The sequence below is a fragment of the Mobula hypostoma genome, chromosome 11, assembly GCF_963921235.1.
Source record: "Mobula hypostoma chromosome 11, sMobHyp1.1, whole genome shotgun sequence".
Taxonomy (NCBI): domain Eukaryota; kingdom Metazoa; phylum Chordata; class Chondrichthyes; order Myliobatiformes; family Myliobatidae; genus Mobula; species Mobula hypostoma.
In genome coordinates, this window is record NC_086107.1 from 10,365,208 (window position 1) to 10,382,280 (window position 17,073).

Genomic DNA, 17,073 nt, shown 5'->3' on the forward strand with positions numbered 1-17,073 from the left:
GACTGGTGAAGCACCTAAACAACAGTTGGATGTGCAGTCTCTCTCATCTCAGCCACTGAAGCTTATAACTCCTCCAGAGTTGTCATAGTTCTCTTGGTGGCCTATCTCACTAGTTCCTCTCTTGCACAACCACTTAGTTTTTGACGATAGCCTGCTCTAGGCAGATTTCCAGCTGTTTCATATTTTTTCCATTTCTTGATGACTGACAACTGTACTCCAAGGGATATTCAGTGACTTGGAAATTTACTTGTACCCATCTCCTGACCTGTGCTCTTCAATAACCTTTCCATGGAGTTGTGTGGCATATTTGTTTGTCTTCATGGTGTAGTTTTTGTCAGGATACTGACTCACCAGCAGTTGGACCTTCCAGATGCAGGTACATTTTTACTACAATTAATTGAAACATGTTGTCTGCATACAGTGTTCTCCATTTAACTAATTATGTGACTTCTAAAACTGGTTGGCTGCACCTATGATAATTTGGTGTGTCATATTAAAGGGGGTGAATACTTATGCAATCAATTATGTTGTGTTTTATATTTGTGACTAATTTAGATCACTTTGTGGAAATCTGTTTTCATTTTGACATGAAAGAGGCGTTTTCTGTTGATCAGTGTCAAAAAAAGCCAAATTAAATCCACTGTGATTCAATGTTGTATAACAATATAACATAAAAACTTCCAAGGGTGTGAATACTTTTTATAGGCAATGTATACTTAACATGCCAACGAGGGAGAGTGTGACAACCTTTTGTGCACAGTTTAAATTCCTTTGTGAGCTAGTAGCAAAAGAGGTGTGTGTGTGTGTGTATGTGCGTGTGCGCGCGCGCGCGCACACACACACACACACCTTAGAGAGAACATTGGCCGAGAGGGATAATAAATCTGCCATGATGGAATGGTAGAACATTCTGAATAGGCCAAATAGGCTAATTCTGGTCCTGTGCCTTATGGTCTTATGCTGGCTTCATCAAATAAAACAGAGCTTTAATTGAACTTTTATAATCAGTAGTTAAACCACAGCTGGAATGCAAAGGATATGAGTACCCTCGAGAGAGCATGGAAATTTACTAAAGCAATTTTCTTCACTCAGAGGGTCAGGAGAGTGTGGAATGGGGAGCCAGCTCAAGTGGTACATGCAAGCTCGATTTCAGCATTTAGGAGAAGTTTGGATAGATACATGGATGGTAGAGTTATGGAGGGAATACTATGGTCTGGGTACAGGCCAATGGGAGTAGGCTGTTTAATTGATTCAGCATGGACTAGAATGGCTGAAGGGCCTGTTTCTGTGTTTTTTTTTCTATGACAAAATAAAGCACGACTTATTCTCAACATGTATTCTCTATTGACAGGGAGATTTTTGCTGTGCTGGACTTAATGAAGCTCGACATGGTGAATGTTACCATTAGCCGCAGTCGACCGCACTTAATGAAGCAGTCTGTTGATTACGAGCGAAAATGTTTCCAGGAGTTCCTTGATAAGCAACGTGGTGAGAATGAAGAGTCATTTTATAGTCATATTACCTAGATAATTTGATGTTTTTAGACTTCGCTAGTTATTTATGTGTAATTAAAAAGAGACTTGCTTTATATGTCACATGTACGCCGAAACACTGAAAGGTACAGCGAAATGTGGTGTTTGCTTCAACAACCAACATAGTTAGAGGATGTGCTGGGGGCAGCCTGCAAATGTCACCATACTTCTGGCACCAGCATAGCATGCTTTCAGCTTACTAACCCTACCTTGTACGTCTTTGAGATATGTGAGGGAACTGGAGCACCTGGGGGAATCCAATTCAGTCACGGGGAGAATGTACAAACTCCTTACAGACAGCGTTTGAAATTGAAGAATATTGGTCACATCAGTAGAGAGGTTAACAAGAGAATATGGGTAAATCAGTTGATTTTGATTATAACTGTGGTGTGCCTTTTTAGGTAGAATGTATCTTTCTTAATCCGGTTATGTTGTTTAGAAATATTGCTCGCTAGTTCTCTATCTCAGCCAGTAACTAAAACCAGGATAATTTAGTAATAATGATGTGCTAAGATCATATGTTATTCTATCGACATTGTTTATAATATTGCTGAAGAAAAAAATCATATGTTTGTTAGAGTCTATGACATGATTTAATTTACTTTATATTTAACCAGTTTGGTTTTATGGCTTAGAATCACTGAGTTATACAGCAGGGAAAAGGCCCTTTGGCCTAACCCATCCCTGCTGACTAAATTGCTAGTTCCACATACCTTCATTTGGCCTGTATCCCTCAGGTCACCTTAAATCTGTATCCTTTAGTTTTGCACTCCCCTACCCTAGGAAAAAGACTGTGACCATTCACCCGGTCTCTGCCCTTTATGATGTTGTACACACCCCTTATGTAAGGCCATCCCTCAGTCTTCTATTTCCCAGGCTAAAAACCACAGTCTATCCTGCCCCTCTTTGTAACTCAAGCCCTCCAACTGCAGCCACATCCTTTTGAATCTTTTTTGCACTCTTTCCACCTTAATGACATCTTTCTTTATAGCTCAGTGACCAGATCTGCACTTAATTCCTTAACTGTGGTTCATATAAAGCACTGCAAGCTTCATTCATCCTGGCTTCTCAAGCACTGCATTTTCTGATTTAAAATGAATTTATTTATATTGGATCTTTTATGACCTCAGAATATTTCAAAGCTTAGTAAGATCAGGAAAGTATTTTTGAAGTACAACAGACTAATGTACTGTAAGCTTGCAAGAACAAAAATGCAATAATCAGACTATTTATAAAACATTACAGCCCAATACAGGTCCTTCGGCCCACAATTTTGTGCTGGATTTTAACCTACTAAAATCAATCGAGCCCTTCCCTCCTATATAGTCTTGCATTTTTTTCTATCATCCATCTGCCTAATTTAAGAGTTTCTTAAATGTCCCTAATGTATCTGCATCTAGCACCATCCCTGGCAGGGCATTCCATGCATTCACCACTTTCTGTGTAAGGAATTTGCCTCTGACATCTCCCCTATACTTTACTCCAATCACCATAAAATTATCCCCCCCCCCACCCCCGTATTAGCTAATTCCTCCCTAGGAAAAAAGCCTCTGGCTATCCACTCGATCGATGCCTCATCATCTTGTACATCCCTATCACACTACCTCTATCCCACTTTACTCCAAAGGGAAAAGTCCTAACTTGTTCAACCTATTCTCATTAGATATTTTCTCTTTTCCAGGCAGCATCTTGGTAAATCTCCTTTGCACCCTCTCTAAAGCTTCTGCATCCTTCCTATAATGAGACCAGAGCTGTCACAATACTCATGTTGCCTAACCAGCTTTATAGAGCTGTAACAAAGTCAGTGAAAATAGGAACACACTAATATTAACGTTTTCCTTCCCTGACGCTATCAATAGTGTAAAATTGTAAATTTCTTTAGTAAGACAACTTTATTGGAAATGTGAGATCCCCCTTGATTTTCTTTTTTGTCATAGGTTCACTGGAGATCACAACAGAGTGGCTGCAAGAGGCTGTGAGTGAAGTTCTGGGTCCTAATACTTCTGTGCTTGACGGAGCCACAGCCGCCGCCACAGACGTTTCAGCTTTGGGCCCTTCCTTGGTGTTAAATCATGCCTATGTTAAATTACTGAAATGGGATCATGGCAGCAAACTCTTCCCGGAGGTTCGTACCATTTCCTCACCTCATATGTCCTGACAGGAACACAGAAAATAGTAGGTCAACAGGCCCTTCAATATGACATTGTCTGATCTGTGCTGGCCTTAATTTCTAGTGTGTATCGTTTCTCCATACTTCTCTATTCTTCAATCTAATATTTATCCACCTCCATTTGAAATAGTTCCAGTGATCCATCTTCCACCAAGTTCCTATTTATCACTGTTTGTGAAGAATTCCTACATACCCAAGTTTCAAATTACTGGCCCTTTATCTTGTAGATATGTCCCCTTATTTGAGATTCTCTTACTGGCGAAAACTAGCCTCCTCTCTAGTTCACTGGAAGGTATAGTCTTGACTTCAGTGATGTCTGTACTTAATGTGACATATATGTGTTTGGGTTATGGATTTGTACTTGAATGAAAGTCTGTCGAGTATAAGTTTTATGTAATTAAACGACAAACTTGGTTGGTAACATAGAACAGTAGAGGCCCTTCACCCACAATTCTGTGCATTTCTTTTTAACCTACTCCAAGATAAGCCCTTCCCTCCCACATAGCCCTCTATTTTTCTTTCATCAATGTGCCTTTCCAAGAGTCTCTTAAATGTCTCTAATGTATCTGCCTCTACCACCACCCTGGCAGGGTATTTCATACACTTATCACTCTCAGTGTGAAAAAAATGTACCTCGGCCATCCCCAATTTCTTTAAAATTGTGCCCTCTCAAATTAGTCATTTGCACCCTGAGAAAAAAGTGCTGGCTATTCACTCTGTCAATGCCTCTTACCATCTCGTACACCTCTATCAAGTAACCACTGATCTTCCTTGATCAATGAAGGACGATTTGAGGAGGCTAGGCTGTTGTTCAGAGTTTAGAAGAATGATAAGTGATCTTTCTGAAACATGGGGTTATGAGAGGGTTCGACAAGGTGGATGTTGAGAGGATATTTTCCTTAGGGGAAGCATTTCATGCCAGTGGCGTAGTTTTACAACAATAAATTTCTTTTCTGAGGGTTGTGAATCCTTGGAATTCTCTCTCCCAGGGAGCTGTGGAGGCAAAGTAAGTGAATGTATTTAAGGTGGAAATTGGTAGACATCTGAACTACTGAGGAATCAAGGGTCAGGAGAGAGAATAGGAAATTAAAGGCACGGATGGTTCAGCCATGACCTCACTGAATGGTAGAGGGACAGATGGACCTGCTCGTCCATGGGCTCCTATTTCTCATAATATTAAGAAATTGCAGAGAATTGTGAACATAACTCAGCACATCAACAGGTTCCATTGTTCAAGAAGGGAACCATGGATAGTTCTGGAAACTATGGACTGGTGGGTCTTGCGTCAGTGGTGGGGAAATTACTGGGGAGAATTCTTAGGGATAGGATTTATGAGCATTTGGAAAACCATTGCCTAAATTATGGAAGAGCCAACATGACCTTGTGTGAGGCAAGTTATGTTTTACTAATTTGATTGAGGTTTTTCACAAGGTGATGAGGTAATTTATAAAGATAGAACTGTGGATGTTGTTGACGTGGATTTTGATTGGTTCTTCATAGGAGGCTTATCCAGAAGATTAAGAAGCATTAGATCAATGGTGAATTGGCTGTTTGGATCAGAACTAGAATTGTCCATAGAAGATAGAGTGGAGGTCTAAGGGAATTAACTAGCTGGAGGTCTGTGATTAGTGATGTTCTGCGGGGATCTGCATTGGGACACCGCTGTTAGTGATGTATATAAACAACATTCCCTTTAATTATTTTATATAACTGCACAGACCAACCATTGCTCTGGGCAAAAAAATCTTTACATGGCCTGAAAACTGCGTTGAACTTTATATTAACATATAAAAGAAAATTCCAGCTGCATTGCAACAAAGGCTACATGCACAGGAGCATTTCAGCGCAGCTTAGAGGGAACAGTATATGTAAATGACCCGAATGAAAAGGTAGATGGGTAGGTTAGTCAGTTTGCAGATGAAACGAAGATTGGTAGTGTTGTGGATAGTATAGATGACCAGCAAAGAATACAGCATGATATAGATCAGTTGCAGATATTGGCAGATGGCATTTCAGCTTGCCAATTGTGAAATGTTGCACCTTAGTAGGTCAAATGTAAAGAGATGGTACACTGCTCAGGGCAAGACCCATAACAGTTTTGAGGGGCAGAGGGATTTTGGGGTCTACGTTCATAGCTCCCTAATTGATAATTAGGTTGATAATGTGGTTAAGAGGGCACATGACATGCTTGCCTTTATTAGTTGAGGCACTGAGTTCAAAAGTCAGGAAGCTACGTTGAGCTTTAAAACTTCAGTTAGTCCGCTTCTGGAGTACTGCATGCGGCTCTAGTCGCCCCACTAGAGGAAGGATGTCGAGGCTTTGGAGAGGTGCAGAAGAGGTTTACCAGGATATTTGCTGGATTAGAGGGTATGTTGCTATAATGAGAGGTTGGACAAACGTGGGTTGTTTTCTCTGGAGTGGCAGAGACAGAGGGGAGATCTGATAGAAGTTTATAATATTATGTGGCATAGATAGAGTAGACAGACAATATCTTTTTCCCCAGGGTTGAAATGTCTAATATGATAAGATGGACTATTGATCTTACAATCTACCTCGTTACGATCTTGCAGTTTGTTTACCTGTACTGCACTCTCTCTGTATCTGTTACACTTTATCCTGCTTTCTTATGTTATTTTACCTTATTTATTCTACCTCAATGCAGTCAATTGATCTGAATGAACAATATGCTGGACAAGCTTTTCTCTGTTACTCAGTACATGTGACAATCAGAACCAATTTCAATTCCATAGTGATACTTGTACCTGCTTGTTGTTTTGGCTTTCGTAGAGGTTGAGTGATTTAAGTTTGAGAATAGCAGCCTTTTCTGGATAGTATCTGAGTTCACTGAACACAAACTACTTACACGATGACAGTCTATAAACACACTTAAAGGGTTTTTTGCTAAACTGTATAAATGCTAGATTTTTCTTCCTCTTTTAAGTGTGTGATTAGTGGTCTGGTGAAGGACAGCAGTTAGGGAATTAGTAGTTTGTCCCATTTCCTTAGCCAGAGTAAAATCTTTAAGACCATATGACATAGGAGCAGAATTGGGCCATTTGTCCATTGAGTCTGCTCCACCATTCCACCATGGCTGATATATAATCTCTTCTCCCTGTCTTCTCCCTGTAATCTTTGATGCCCTTACATTCAGGAATCTATCAACCTCCACATTAAATATATCCAACAACTTGCCCATCACAGCTGTCTTTAGCAGTGAATTGCACAGATACACTATTTTTCGGTTAAAGAAATTCTTCCTCCCAAGGGGACGTCCTTGTTCTTTGTGGCAGAGCTTGCTGGTCCTAGACTCCCCCACCATAGGAAACATCTGCAAGTCCACTCTATCTAGGCCTTTCAGTATTTGATATAATGTGAAGCAAAAGGGGAAGAATATTTAAAATCTGACAATAATTGACAGAGAACAAAGCAGTTCCCTGGATGAGCCTCCTGATGAGTTAGATTCTGTACTGAAGTTTGACCTGCCATCGTGTTCCTTTCCTTTAGACTGTACTGATGGACGAGTCCCGGTTCATGGAGATGCAGAGAGAGCTGAATCAGCTGACCATTATTGCAGCTGCCCTGCTGGTTATATACAACATGACCGGTGCTGCCATTTCAGGGCTCTCGGGCTTCCTGGACAGACTGAAGGGGATCATTAAAGTCTTACTGACAGGCATGCATACGCAGTAAGTGATTTATTATATGCTTCAGCTATTTATGGCTCTGTTGATTTGGATTTCACCATCCAGATGGTTTTGTCAGAATATCTAAATCTTAGTTTCAATCAACACACATCAAAGTTGCTGGTGAACGCAGCAGGCCAGGCAGCATCTCTAGGAAGAGGTACGGTCCACGTTTCGGGCCGAGACCCTTCGTCAGGACTAACTGAAAGAAGAGCTAGTAAGAGATTTGAAAGTGGGAAGGGGAGGGGGAGATCCAAAATGATAGGAGAAGACAGGAGGGGGAGGGATGGAACCAAGAGCTGGACGGTTGGGATATGAGAGGATCATGGGACAGGAGGCCTAGAGAGAAAGAAAAGGGGGGGACCCCAGAGGATGGGCAAGGGGTATAAGTGAGAGGGACAGAGCTGTGTTCACCAGCAACTTTGTGTGTTGCTCGTATTTCCAACATCTGCAGACTTCCTCATGTTTGCGTCGTAGTTTCAAAGAACCATTTGATTACACAAGAAAGACTGGTAAGTCTAGGTATTTTATTTTTATTTCTTATTTAGAAATATAGTGCAAAATAGGCCTTTCCAGCCCTTCGAGTCTCGCCGCCAGCAACCCACCAGTTTAATCCTAGCTTAATCATGGGACAATTTACAATGACCATTTAACCTACTAACCAGTTGGTCTTTGGACTGTGGGAGGAAACTGCAGCACCAAAGGAAATGTATGCGTGGGGTGATGTCCAAACTCCTTACAGAGTCCACTGGAATTGAATTCCAAACCCTGACGCTGAGAGCTGTAATAGCGTTACATGTGGCAGCCACTGCATTTATTGCCTAGTTAACCAATATTCCCTGTCTCCTGGGCTTTCAACTTGAATGTATGCTTGTGTTAGAGGAGACACACGGAACTTAGAATATAGAACTGAGCACAGTACAGGCCCCTCAGCCCACCATATTATGCAAACCTTTAAACCTACTCCAAGACCAACGTAACCTTTATTTCCCCACAAAGCCCTCCATTCTCCTTTCATTCTTGCGCCTATCTAAGAGTGTCTGAATTGTCCCTAATGTACTTTCTTTTACCACCACTCTTGGCATTGTGTCCCATGCATTAAAAAGAATCCTATCTCTGACATCCTCCCTAAACTTTCTCCAATTGCTTTAGAATTATAAATACAAGAAATTCTGCAGATGCTGGAAATCCAAAGCAACACACACTAAGTGCTGGAGGAACTCAAGCAAGTTGGGTATCATCCATGGAAATGAGGAAACAGTCGACGTTTAAGGCCAAGATTCTTCTTCAGGACCTTTGTTCTCTTCTGTTCTCCTTTTCTATAAAATCCTGTCAGTCTTTCTTAAACCATAACGCTAACTTGATTTCAATCAATAATGTTCCTTGACCTTGAATCTTCAGACTTCTTCCTGCCCTATGTTGTTCAATGTTTCTATAAATAAGACTCTCTTTGTTCTGGCCCTCTGAACCACCTTCCCTTATGATGGGGTATTTGAGAACCCATTTTTAAATACCCTGTCAAATCACTTTCTCATTTGTTTTCAAGAAGGGTCTCGGCCTCAAACATTGACCATTTATTTGTTACTGTAGATGCTGCCTGACCTGCTGAGTTCCTCCAGCATTTTGTGTGTTACTTTATTTCATCATGCCAATATTTGCTGTACCCTTGAATATAGCACAAGTTCCTCTATATCCTATACTACCTTGGCAGTATACATAAAATGCACCATGAAGTGTTGATGAAGATCTTGGCCCTGGATGTCAGCTGCTTACTTCCCTGCATAGATGCTGATTGATTTGCCGAGTTTCTCCAACACTTGGCGTTTGTATTACTTAAGGTTTCCAGCACCTGCAGAATCTCTTGTGTCTACGCTTGATTACATTTTGAGTGTGGATGCAACATAATATTCAGTAAATAAGGAATACTACCTAATCTGTGGGCATATTGCAGCCTGCAGGACTTGATATTGAATTCTCCAACCTTAGATAACTTTCTGTTTGTTTCAGGACTGACGATTTTTACCTTCCATCTCTTCCTTTGCTCTTTCTTTCAGTTCCCAGTGGGCCAGACTGTACAGTATTACCAAGATTTTAACATTAACACCACATTAATGGGCAAAAGAGCTTAACTGCCCTTTTATTGCTAGATTATTAGTCATAGAGCACTGCGGCCCAGAAACAGGCCCTTCAGCCCATCTAGTCTCTGCTTAACTGTTATTTGGTCTAGTCCTATGGACAATAGCTCTCCATGTACTTATCTAAATTTCTCTTCAGTGTTGAAATTGAATCCATATAATTATGTCACCCTATCCCAGAGGCTTCCTTTGTTACATCCACTGCCCTTTCCATCTTCTCTCTTCCTGAGTTCAGATAAAAGGTGTTCAATCTGACACATCATATCTCTTTCCATGATGGGTGGCTGAGATTTTCCAGCCATGAAATTCGGTGTTGCACTTCATGTATGGTCTATGGAATGGTAGATCTTGCTTCATAATTCAGTCTCATCAATTCTGATCTGTCGCCTAACCCCATTCATACCTGTCTCTTTCCCATACCCTTCATTCCTTCATACAAGTCACCTATCCATCATAGATTGAAAATTAATGCTTCACCTAGTACCAATTGTCGGTTTTAGAAAAGAACTTCAAAGTTCAAGCACCCCATAGATGCTAGAATGTCTCTCAGCTGGAGGGCCAGAATGGCCTGTTCCATACTGTATCTCAATAAATACATTAAGAAACAGATATTGCAATCAGGTGACCCCACAGACTGTAATATTGGGAATGCTCTCTGACTAATTTTCAGAATCAGAATCAGGTTTCAGGTTTATTATCACTGACATATATTGTGAAATTCAATGTTCTCTGGCAGCAGTACAGTGTAATACACAAAAAACTATAAATTACAGTAAGAAATATTCCAGTCCTCTTGCTTACTCTATGTAGAAGAAACAAAGAACCTTGAGTGATGAAATGAACTGATTTATTTGAAAATGCTGCATTTCTAGTTCCTTCCACCTTGCTGAGGCCATGACCAGCATGAGTGAGCAGATGTGTGTGGAAGTGAACCACTGCTTAACTGAACACGGTTTCCCACTACTACCTACTGAAAAAGAGATGGTATTGAAAGGTCAAATCCAGGCCATAGCTAGTCCGGATAACTCTGTTCGCAAATTAATAGGTAAGAATGTATGTTGAATTACATTAAAATGATCTGTAGTTGTAACTTGTACATTTGGCAGTCCAGACCAGTCAGTGTCAGATGGCCTTTGTTGAAGCTGTCTGCCGATCAGAAATGCTTCAGTTGCTGCACAGAATCTAATAATTGATCTGAATCTAGAAATCAAAGGATTGAAGGATTGATCAGAGCCAGGAGATCAGGTGACTGAGCTGTGGGTGGGCAAATCAAATGTTTGAGCTGGGCCTGGTCACATTGGCAATTATCTAGCTAAAAATTTTGTAAATTGTGAGTGAGTTCTTATGTTTCAGATGATGTTGTCTAAAATAATAGAAGCAAGAACTTCTAAAAGGAGATAAGTATGAGTCCTGATGAAATATCTCATCCTGAAATATTGACTGTTTTTACTCCTCTGTAGAAGCTGCTTGACCTGCTGAGTTCCTCCAGCATTTTGTGAGTTGCTGTGGATTTCCAGCATCTGCAGAATCTCTTGTGTTTAGATAAATACCTTAAGTTGTGCAAATAAATGCTAGCTGTTTAAAATCTCACAGTATCAAGTACCTCCAACCACCCCCAGGACAGCTTCCAACCCTTCTAAGAGGGCAGCTGTCAATTCCAACAGTGATCCTTTTTTATGTGATTGCACCTGTTCAAACCTCATTTCAGTTTTACATTCTAGTTCTAGAACTATAGAAGAGCTAATTTAGAGTGTGTTCCATCATAATTGAAAGTAAATGATCACTGTTTTTAACCAGTTACTTTATTAATTCTGAATTTGCAGTTCTGATGTAGCTATAGTAGAAGAAGGATTATGTTTTTTAAAGGTTTTGGTTTTATTCTTTTCCAGTCTCCACAGAGCTGGTTGGAATCTTATTAAATCCCTGGTTCTTGACTGGATTGTGACTTGGTTGTTCTGGTTTAATCTTAGAAAAAAACCTTTTTCTAAGGAATCACTCTTTGCAACTCTCTACTTTCATTTAGATTTTTTTTCTTTTGCCAGATTCACGAATTCAGACTTTTCTGAAGATGCATCTCATGTCAAGCAATCCAAAATCCGTTTCAGTCCCTGGAGGGCTTAGCCCCATTAGAGCAGAACTGGAAAAGATAACAGTTAAATTTCTTCACCTGGTAAACTATAACAAGATGGTCTTCAGTCCTTATTATGACACTATCCTGGCTAAAGTGCTCCAGAGAAATGAGACACAACTTCCTGGGATGGGTGAGAAGGAGCAATGATCATGAAATCTAAAGCATTGCACACTGAGCAACAAAATCTTTCCATTTGTCTGTTTCTCCACAGCTGATTTCATTCTCTTTATGGTTTGGGAAGGGAAAGTTGTGAAGAAATAGCTGGTTTTGGGGTAATCTGAGGCTTGGGGTGAGGGGGAGTATCTAGCTGAGCTTTGGTGTTTGTGTACAATAGGGATGGTGCTCTTTAAGTACAGATCCAATTCTCTTCTGAGATACTCATTTAAAATATTTCTTCTCCAAAGCTTGTCTCCATTCCCCTCCCCCATCCCCAAAACTCAGATTTAAAACACCTTGAAAGTTTTCACTAATTAGAGGTGTTGTGACTAATTGGTGAATAATTAATTAATAGAAAGAGCAGCCCTTGGCATTGGTTAGTTTGGGCAGATGCCATGATCTGGTGATGCATACCAGACAATGCAAGAGGCTCACTGCAGATCCCTGGGCAGTGCTTGTGTCTTTGGTGACTACTGGTGCTAGTTGGTGTGGTCTGAGAGTAGGAACCCCCATCTTTGATGAGCTCTTGCATAATGAGAAGTGAAGCTCCTCTTTTTGATGCATCTATTTAATTGAACTGTAATCAGCAGAAAACCTCCCTGCGGCAGCAAGAATGTCTTTGATGATACAACTCTTATTTCTAGAGTGTAACTACAACCCTTCAAGCCTCTTCATCCCACCCCATATTCAGGTCAAGAGTTATCAACATTTCATTAATTTATCTAGATTTCCAACCTCTTGTCATCCTTGGTTCAAATCCAATCCAGAAAACCTTCAAATACGATATTCTTATTGTGAAATTAGAAAGACCACTTACACTACAGTTATGCCCGAGTTGGAAGCGTAAAATGGATATTCATGTACCATTCAACCTAGCTTGTTGCTTAAATCCATAGGGAATATTTTAATCCTTCTCTTTTGTGGTAGTTTGAGATACACTATTTAAAAAAAATGGAACCAAATGTTTTTTTTCTTATTTATATATTTGAAAGTCTAAAAAGCCAACACGAAAATGGATTATTTTTGGAGCACTGTAGAAACGGTTTAAAATGAGGATATTGCTTTGATTTGCTTTTATGCACATTACTAATTACTAAATACAGTCATCTTTATTTAAATGAAAGCATTTGAAACATGGTGGCTCTAAACTCAGTATTTTCCTCACTGCTGTTTGTGATCTAGTATCATTGCTTGCTTGCTTGCTGAGCATTCATTATGCTTGCCTCTTGTGTACTGTTATAGACTGGCAATGGAAATGGCATATATTGTACTGACTACAAGTTGTACTTTACTGGTGTAAATACTAGTAACTTATTTTGTAAAACTTGACAATGGTCACTGATTTTTTTTTCAGCTGCATGTTTCCAGAATTTTGCAGTGTACAGTAGTGATAATGTATAGTATTTAAACAAAAAATGTATTCTGGTGTAATAAAGGTACATTGAGTGGCAGTAGTTGTTTTATAAAGAAACAACAGTAGGTATTAATATGTTTATACAAGTGATGCACTGTGGTTCTGACCGCAAGTGTTTGTGTTGATGACTACATTCAGGAATGCCTTGGTCAAGGTGGGTGGGGCGGGGGGGGTGAAATCAACCTCCTGTTATTAAAGAGCGCATTAGAATTATTTTGAAAGAGATCTTTTTTTAAAAAAAAAGGGTTTGATGTAGGGTGGTGTATCACCATAAAAGACCAGGCAGTACTATGGTTCAGATATGTCCTGCTATTCACTGGTAGATAACTACACCCTCACCCATTTCTAACTCATCTCTATATCTTCTCTAAAGCCCCATCTGTTGCCCTCTGTCCAGCTCTCAGCAGAGACTGTATTACCCTTTGTAAAATGTCAGATGCTAACAGCCAAAAATTCAGCTGCAGCTCCCACTCCTAATGGAAGCCCAGTATTGCACAGGGCTGTCTGTCATTAGGCCAAATAAACTTGGTTTTAGATGTAAAACATTGACCTGCCTTGGCTGTGAACTACCCAGTGACCGAAATAGGCAGGGATTTTTTTCGGAAGATGAAAGGACTGCCTCAACCTGCAGCACTTTCATCCGTCCCGTCTCCCAGCAACGAGTGTTGCTTGTGGCAAGAGAATGGAAAACCTTCTGAGCTGACTTTATAATAACTACTTCAGTTCAACTTCAGATCGTGACTGTTTCAGCCAATATAGAGTTTTGACTCTAAGGTGAAGCCAATCCTTAGAATGTGGTAACTGATTTTCATGTATTATTTTGAAAAGTGAGAGTATTAGTACATGAAGAAGTGGTGAGTTGGAAACCCATTCTTGATTTTAGATGTTAAACACTTGCATGCCTGTTGATCAATGACTCTGATTTCCAGCAACATATTTCAGCACGGTGTACATTTACTATACTAAATCAAGGATGAATTATAATCTACAAATAGACATCACATAGTAATACTTTAGATGTTGACAGTGGAAAGATGTTGACAGTGGAAAAGTGCTTTTCAAAATGCTGGATTATCAAAGAGGTTTTTTTTTAGCACGTTTAAGATCTCAAGCCTTCTTAAAAAAATAGTTTAGAATTAAAACCTAATTGTGAGCTACCAATTAATTCCATTACCCATTTTCCAGCAGCCTTCTGTTTTTTATAGTATATATCAATTAACTTTTTAACAGTTCCTATTGAATCTGTTTTCACAAACTAACAATTGTTTTTGGAAAAAAAAATCTACAACGAATTGCAGAAACACAGGCTGTAGGCTTCTGACAAATGACAGGGTGCTGAGTCATCTTTCCATTGTGCCTGGTTTGGCAAAGCAGCAAACCTGTGCAGCTCCTGACACTTACTGTAAGTTACCTTGTCTCATATGCTTAATAAAACGTTCATTTGATTTCTAACAATACCTGGCTGCTGCACCTGCTATTTAAAGGCATAGCAGACACTGAGCATCTTGAACGTTGATAAGATAGCATAAAACAAGAGTCGGAGTTTAAATGCATTTTCTGTCTTTATTACAAAGATTGTGTTCAGGCTCTCAAATTACAAAAGGAAAAAGGTTGCCTTAAATAATGGTAAAATGACACTTGGCAGGAAACCACAATGCATAATAGGACTGTGGTGTTGTAGTTTACGGGATAATAAAATACCTTCCCTTGTATTTGCACCATCCAGTTTTCTTTAAAAAAAATGAAACAAACAAATAAAACAAAATCACAAAGATTCACAAGTTGTGTTGTAATAGCAGACTTGCATGGAACTAGATTGCAGCTGAAATGTTTGCACTGGCTGTGTACGAGTGCAGTGTCTGGCGATCAATACCAAAGTTTATTATTCCGCCCAACAAAAGCCTCTTCAAAAATGCAGTTTTTCGTACAGAAGAAGCCAAGTTTTATCCAGTTTTTTTTGTCCCCCGTCCAGCTGAGCCATCTTATTTGAATGAGGCACAACAGTGAAAGCAGTCTCATTTCCACAGGCAAGTGAAGACACAGCTCATTTCTTGACAGCTTAAGAATGACATTCAGCTCCTTCAAGACATAAAATGCTGCTGGTGGATGTTTATCGGACTCGCTTCTGCTGGCGAGCCCTGTATATGTCATGCACGGGAGGTGCCACCGCGCCCTTTTCCTCCTCTTCATCAGAATCTTCATTTGCTGCCCTTTTCAAGGGCTTTTTAATCACTGCATCATTTTCTATAGGTCCATTCCCTTCAGCAACTGTTTCCGCTTGGCCTCCAGTGATCAGTTCAACAGCTTGTTCAACGGCTTGAAGAAATTAAAAGGCACACATTAATAAACCAATCCTTGTGGTGGGGAGGGCAATGAAATTCCAGTGCTATGACCATTTCAAGTTTGTTATTAAAATTAATGTTGAACTGGTCTTTTACACAAGGATGTTGTTGACGGGAATGTCTTCACCAGGCTGCATTTACATGTTCTGCATTGTGTTTACCTCACTTGCTTGATAATGGTTACTTTCACAGTCTACAACCAGTCCTAATTCTAAGTGAATGGAACACGACCTCTAAGCTGAGGAATCAAATGGTTCCTTGTTTCTGGCAGAAGAAATCCATGATCTATAACACTTCTGCATCAAGTTATCCCTAAAGGTAAGCACCAACAATCAGGTCACTTTGGGATCCCAGGAACACCGTCCTACACAGTTGGAAATGTTTTCCCACCCTCAGAGTTAAAACTCTTGGACACCATTGATATGCACCTTTATACAGGCTGCAGCCATTGGCAAAACCAACTCATCAGCACACCTCTAGGGTAATTAGGAATAGGTGATTGTTTAACACATTTAATTACTAAAAACCAATGGGAACTGCTGTGGGTTCACTCTAAGTGAAAAAGATAATACTTGCCTTGTCTGGCCTTTTTTTAATCCCCCGTTTTCAGTACCAGGTTTAATATCACTGACATACAGTATGTCGTGAAATTGTGGCTGCAGTGCAATATATTAAAAAAAACTATAAATTACTATAATGTGTGTGTATATGGGCAACAGCTTGCTCTCCATATTGACCTCACTGAAACCCATTGAATATTGAAAAGCCTTGATAGACTGGATATGGAGAGAATGTTTCACATGGTGGGAGAGTCTAAAACCAGAGGACACAACCTCAGAATAGAAGGGTGTCCTTTCAGACCAGATGAGGAGGAATTTTTTTAGCCAGAGTGATGAATCTGTGGAATTCTTTGTCACAGGCTGCTGTGGAGGCCAAGTCTTTTTGTATATTTAAGGCAGAGGTTGATAGATTCTTGATTACTCAGGGTACGAAGGGATATGGGGAGAAGGCAAGCTGATATCTATTTCATGGCTGAGTGTTTTACTGTGTGCACATTGTCTTCACAGAATGTCATGAAGTAGCAGCAAAGAACATCACTTACTATCTGGTAACTGGCAGCGACGCAAAACTTCAATTAGTTCATCAACTTGAACAAATGGCCCCTGTGGGAAAGAAGTTTACAAATGTAATCAGATACTGAGTAACTATCAGTTCAGCTCATTGAAAAGAGAGTTTTCCAGTCACCACATTCTTCAAGCTCTGCCTCATTTCCTTGTGTCAATGTCCAATCCAACACATGAACGTATATAGAAAGGGCTCAATTAATTAACAAGATGATGGACTGGTTATACAGTGAGAAGGAGATAAGTGTTGCAAGTGCTGGCTTCCCATACTATTGAGTGTAGACAAGAAACCTTTTGTTCAGGAAATCTGCCAAGATTATAATCAGAACGTATACAACATAGGCCAGATGTAAATCATTTCTTTAAAACAGGAATTTAAGGGGACT

The 17,073-nt window shown here is 39.9% G+C and overlaps 2 protein-coding genes across 7 annotated transcripts in view; one reads left to right on the forward strand and one right to left on the reverse strand.

Annotated features, from left to right (window-relative positions):
* LOC134353585 (T-complex protein 11-like protein 1) overlaps positions 1-13,365 on the forward strand; it is a 32,009-nt gene extending 18,644 nt beyond the window's left edge. For 3 of the 4 annotated variants that reach the window (XM_063061669.1, XM_063061671.1, XM_063061670.1), the window contains exons 7-11: positions 1,352-1,488; positions 3,470-3,657; positions 7,207-7,388; positions 10,393-10,565; positions 11,563-13,365. In XM_063061669.1, coding sequence (XP_062917739.1) covers positions 1,352-1,488; positions 3,470-3,657; positions 7,207-7,388; positions 10,393-10,565; positions 11,563-11,798 — 916 coding nt within the window. In that variant the 3' untranslated portion in view covers positions 11,799-13,365. The other variant, XM_063061672.1, reaches the window with a different exon arrangement.
* A 57-nt stretch (positions 13,366-13,422) lies between these two features.
* cstf3 (cleavage stimulation factor, 3' pre-RNA, subunit 3) overlaps positions 13,423-17,073 on the reverse strand; it is a 102,509-nt gene continuing 98,858 nt past the window's right edge. For 2 of the 3 annotated variants that reach the window (XM_063061675.1, XM_063061674.1), the window contains 2 exons: positions 16,666-16,726; positions 13,423-15,537 (listed from right to left, as the gene is read on the reverse strand). In XM_063061675.1, coding sequence (XP_062917745.1) covers positions 15,332-15,537; positions 16,666-16,726 — 267 coding nt within the window. In that variant the 3' untranslated portion in view covers positions 13,423-15,331. The remainder of the gene's footprint in view (positions 15,538-16,665; positions 16,727-17,073) is intronic. The other variant, XM_063061673.1, reaches the window with a different exon arrangement.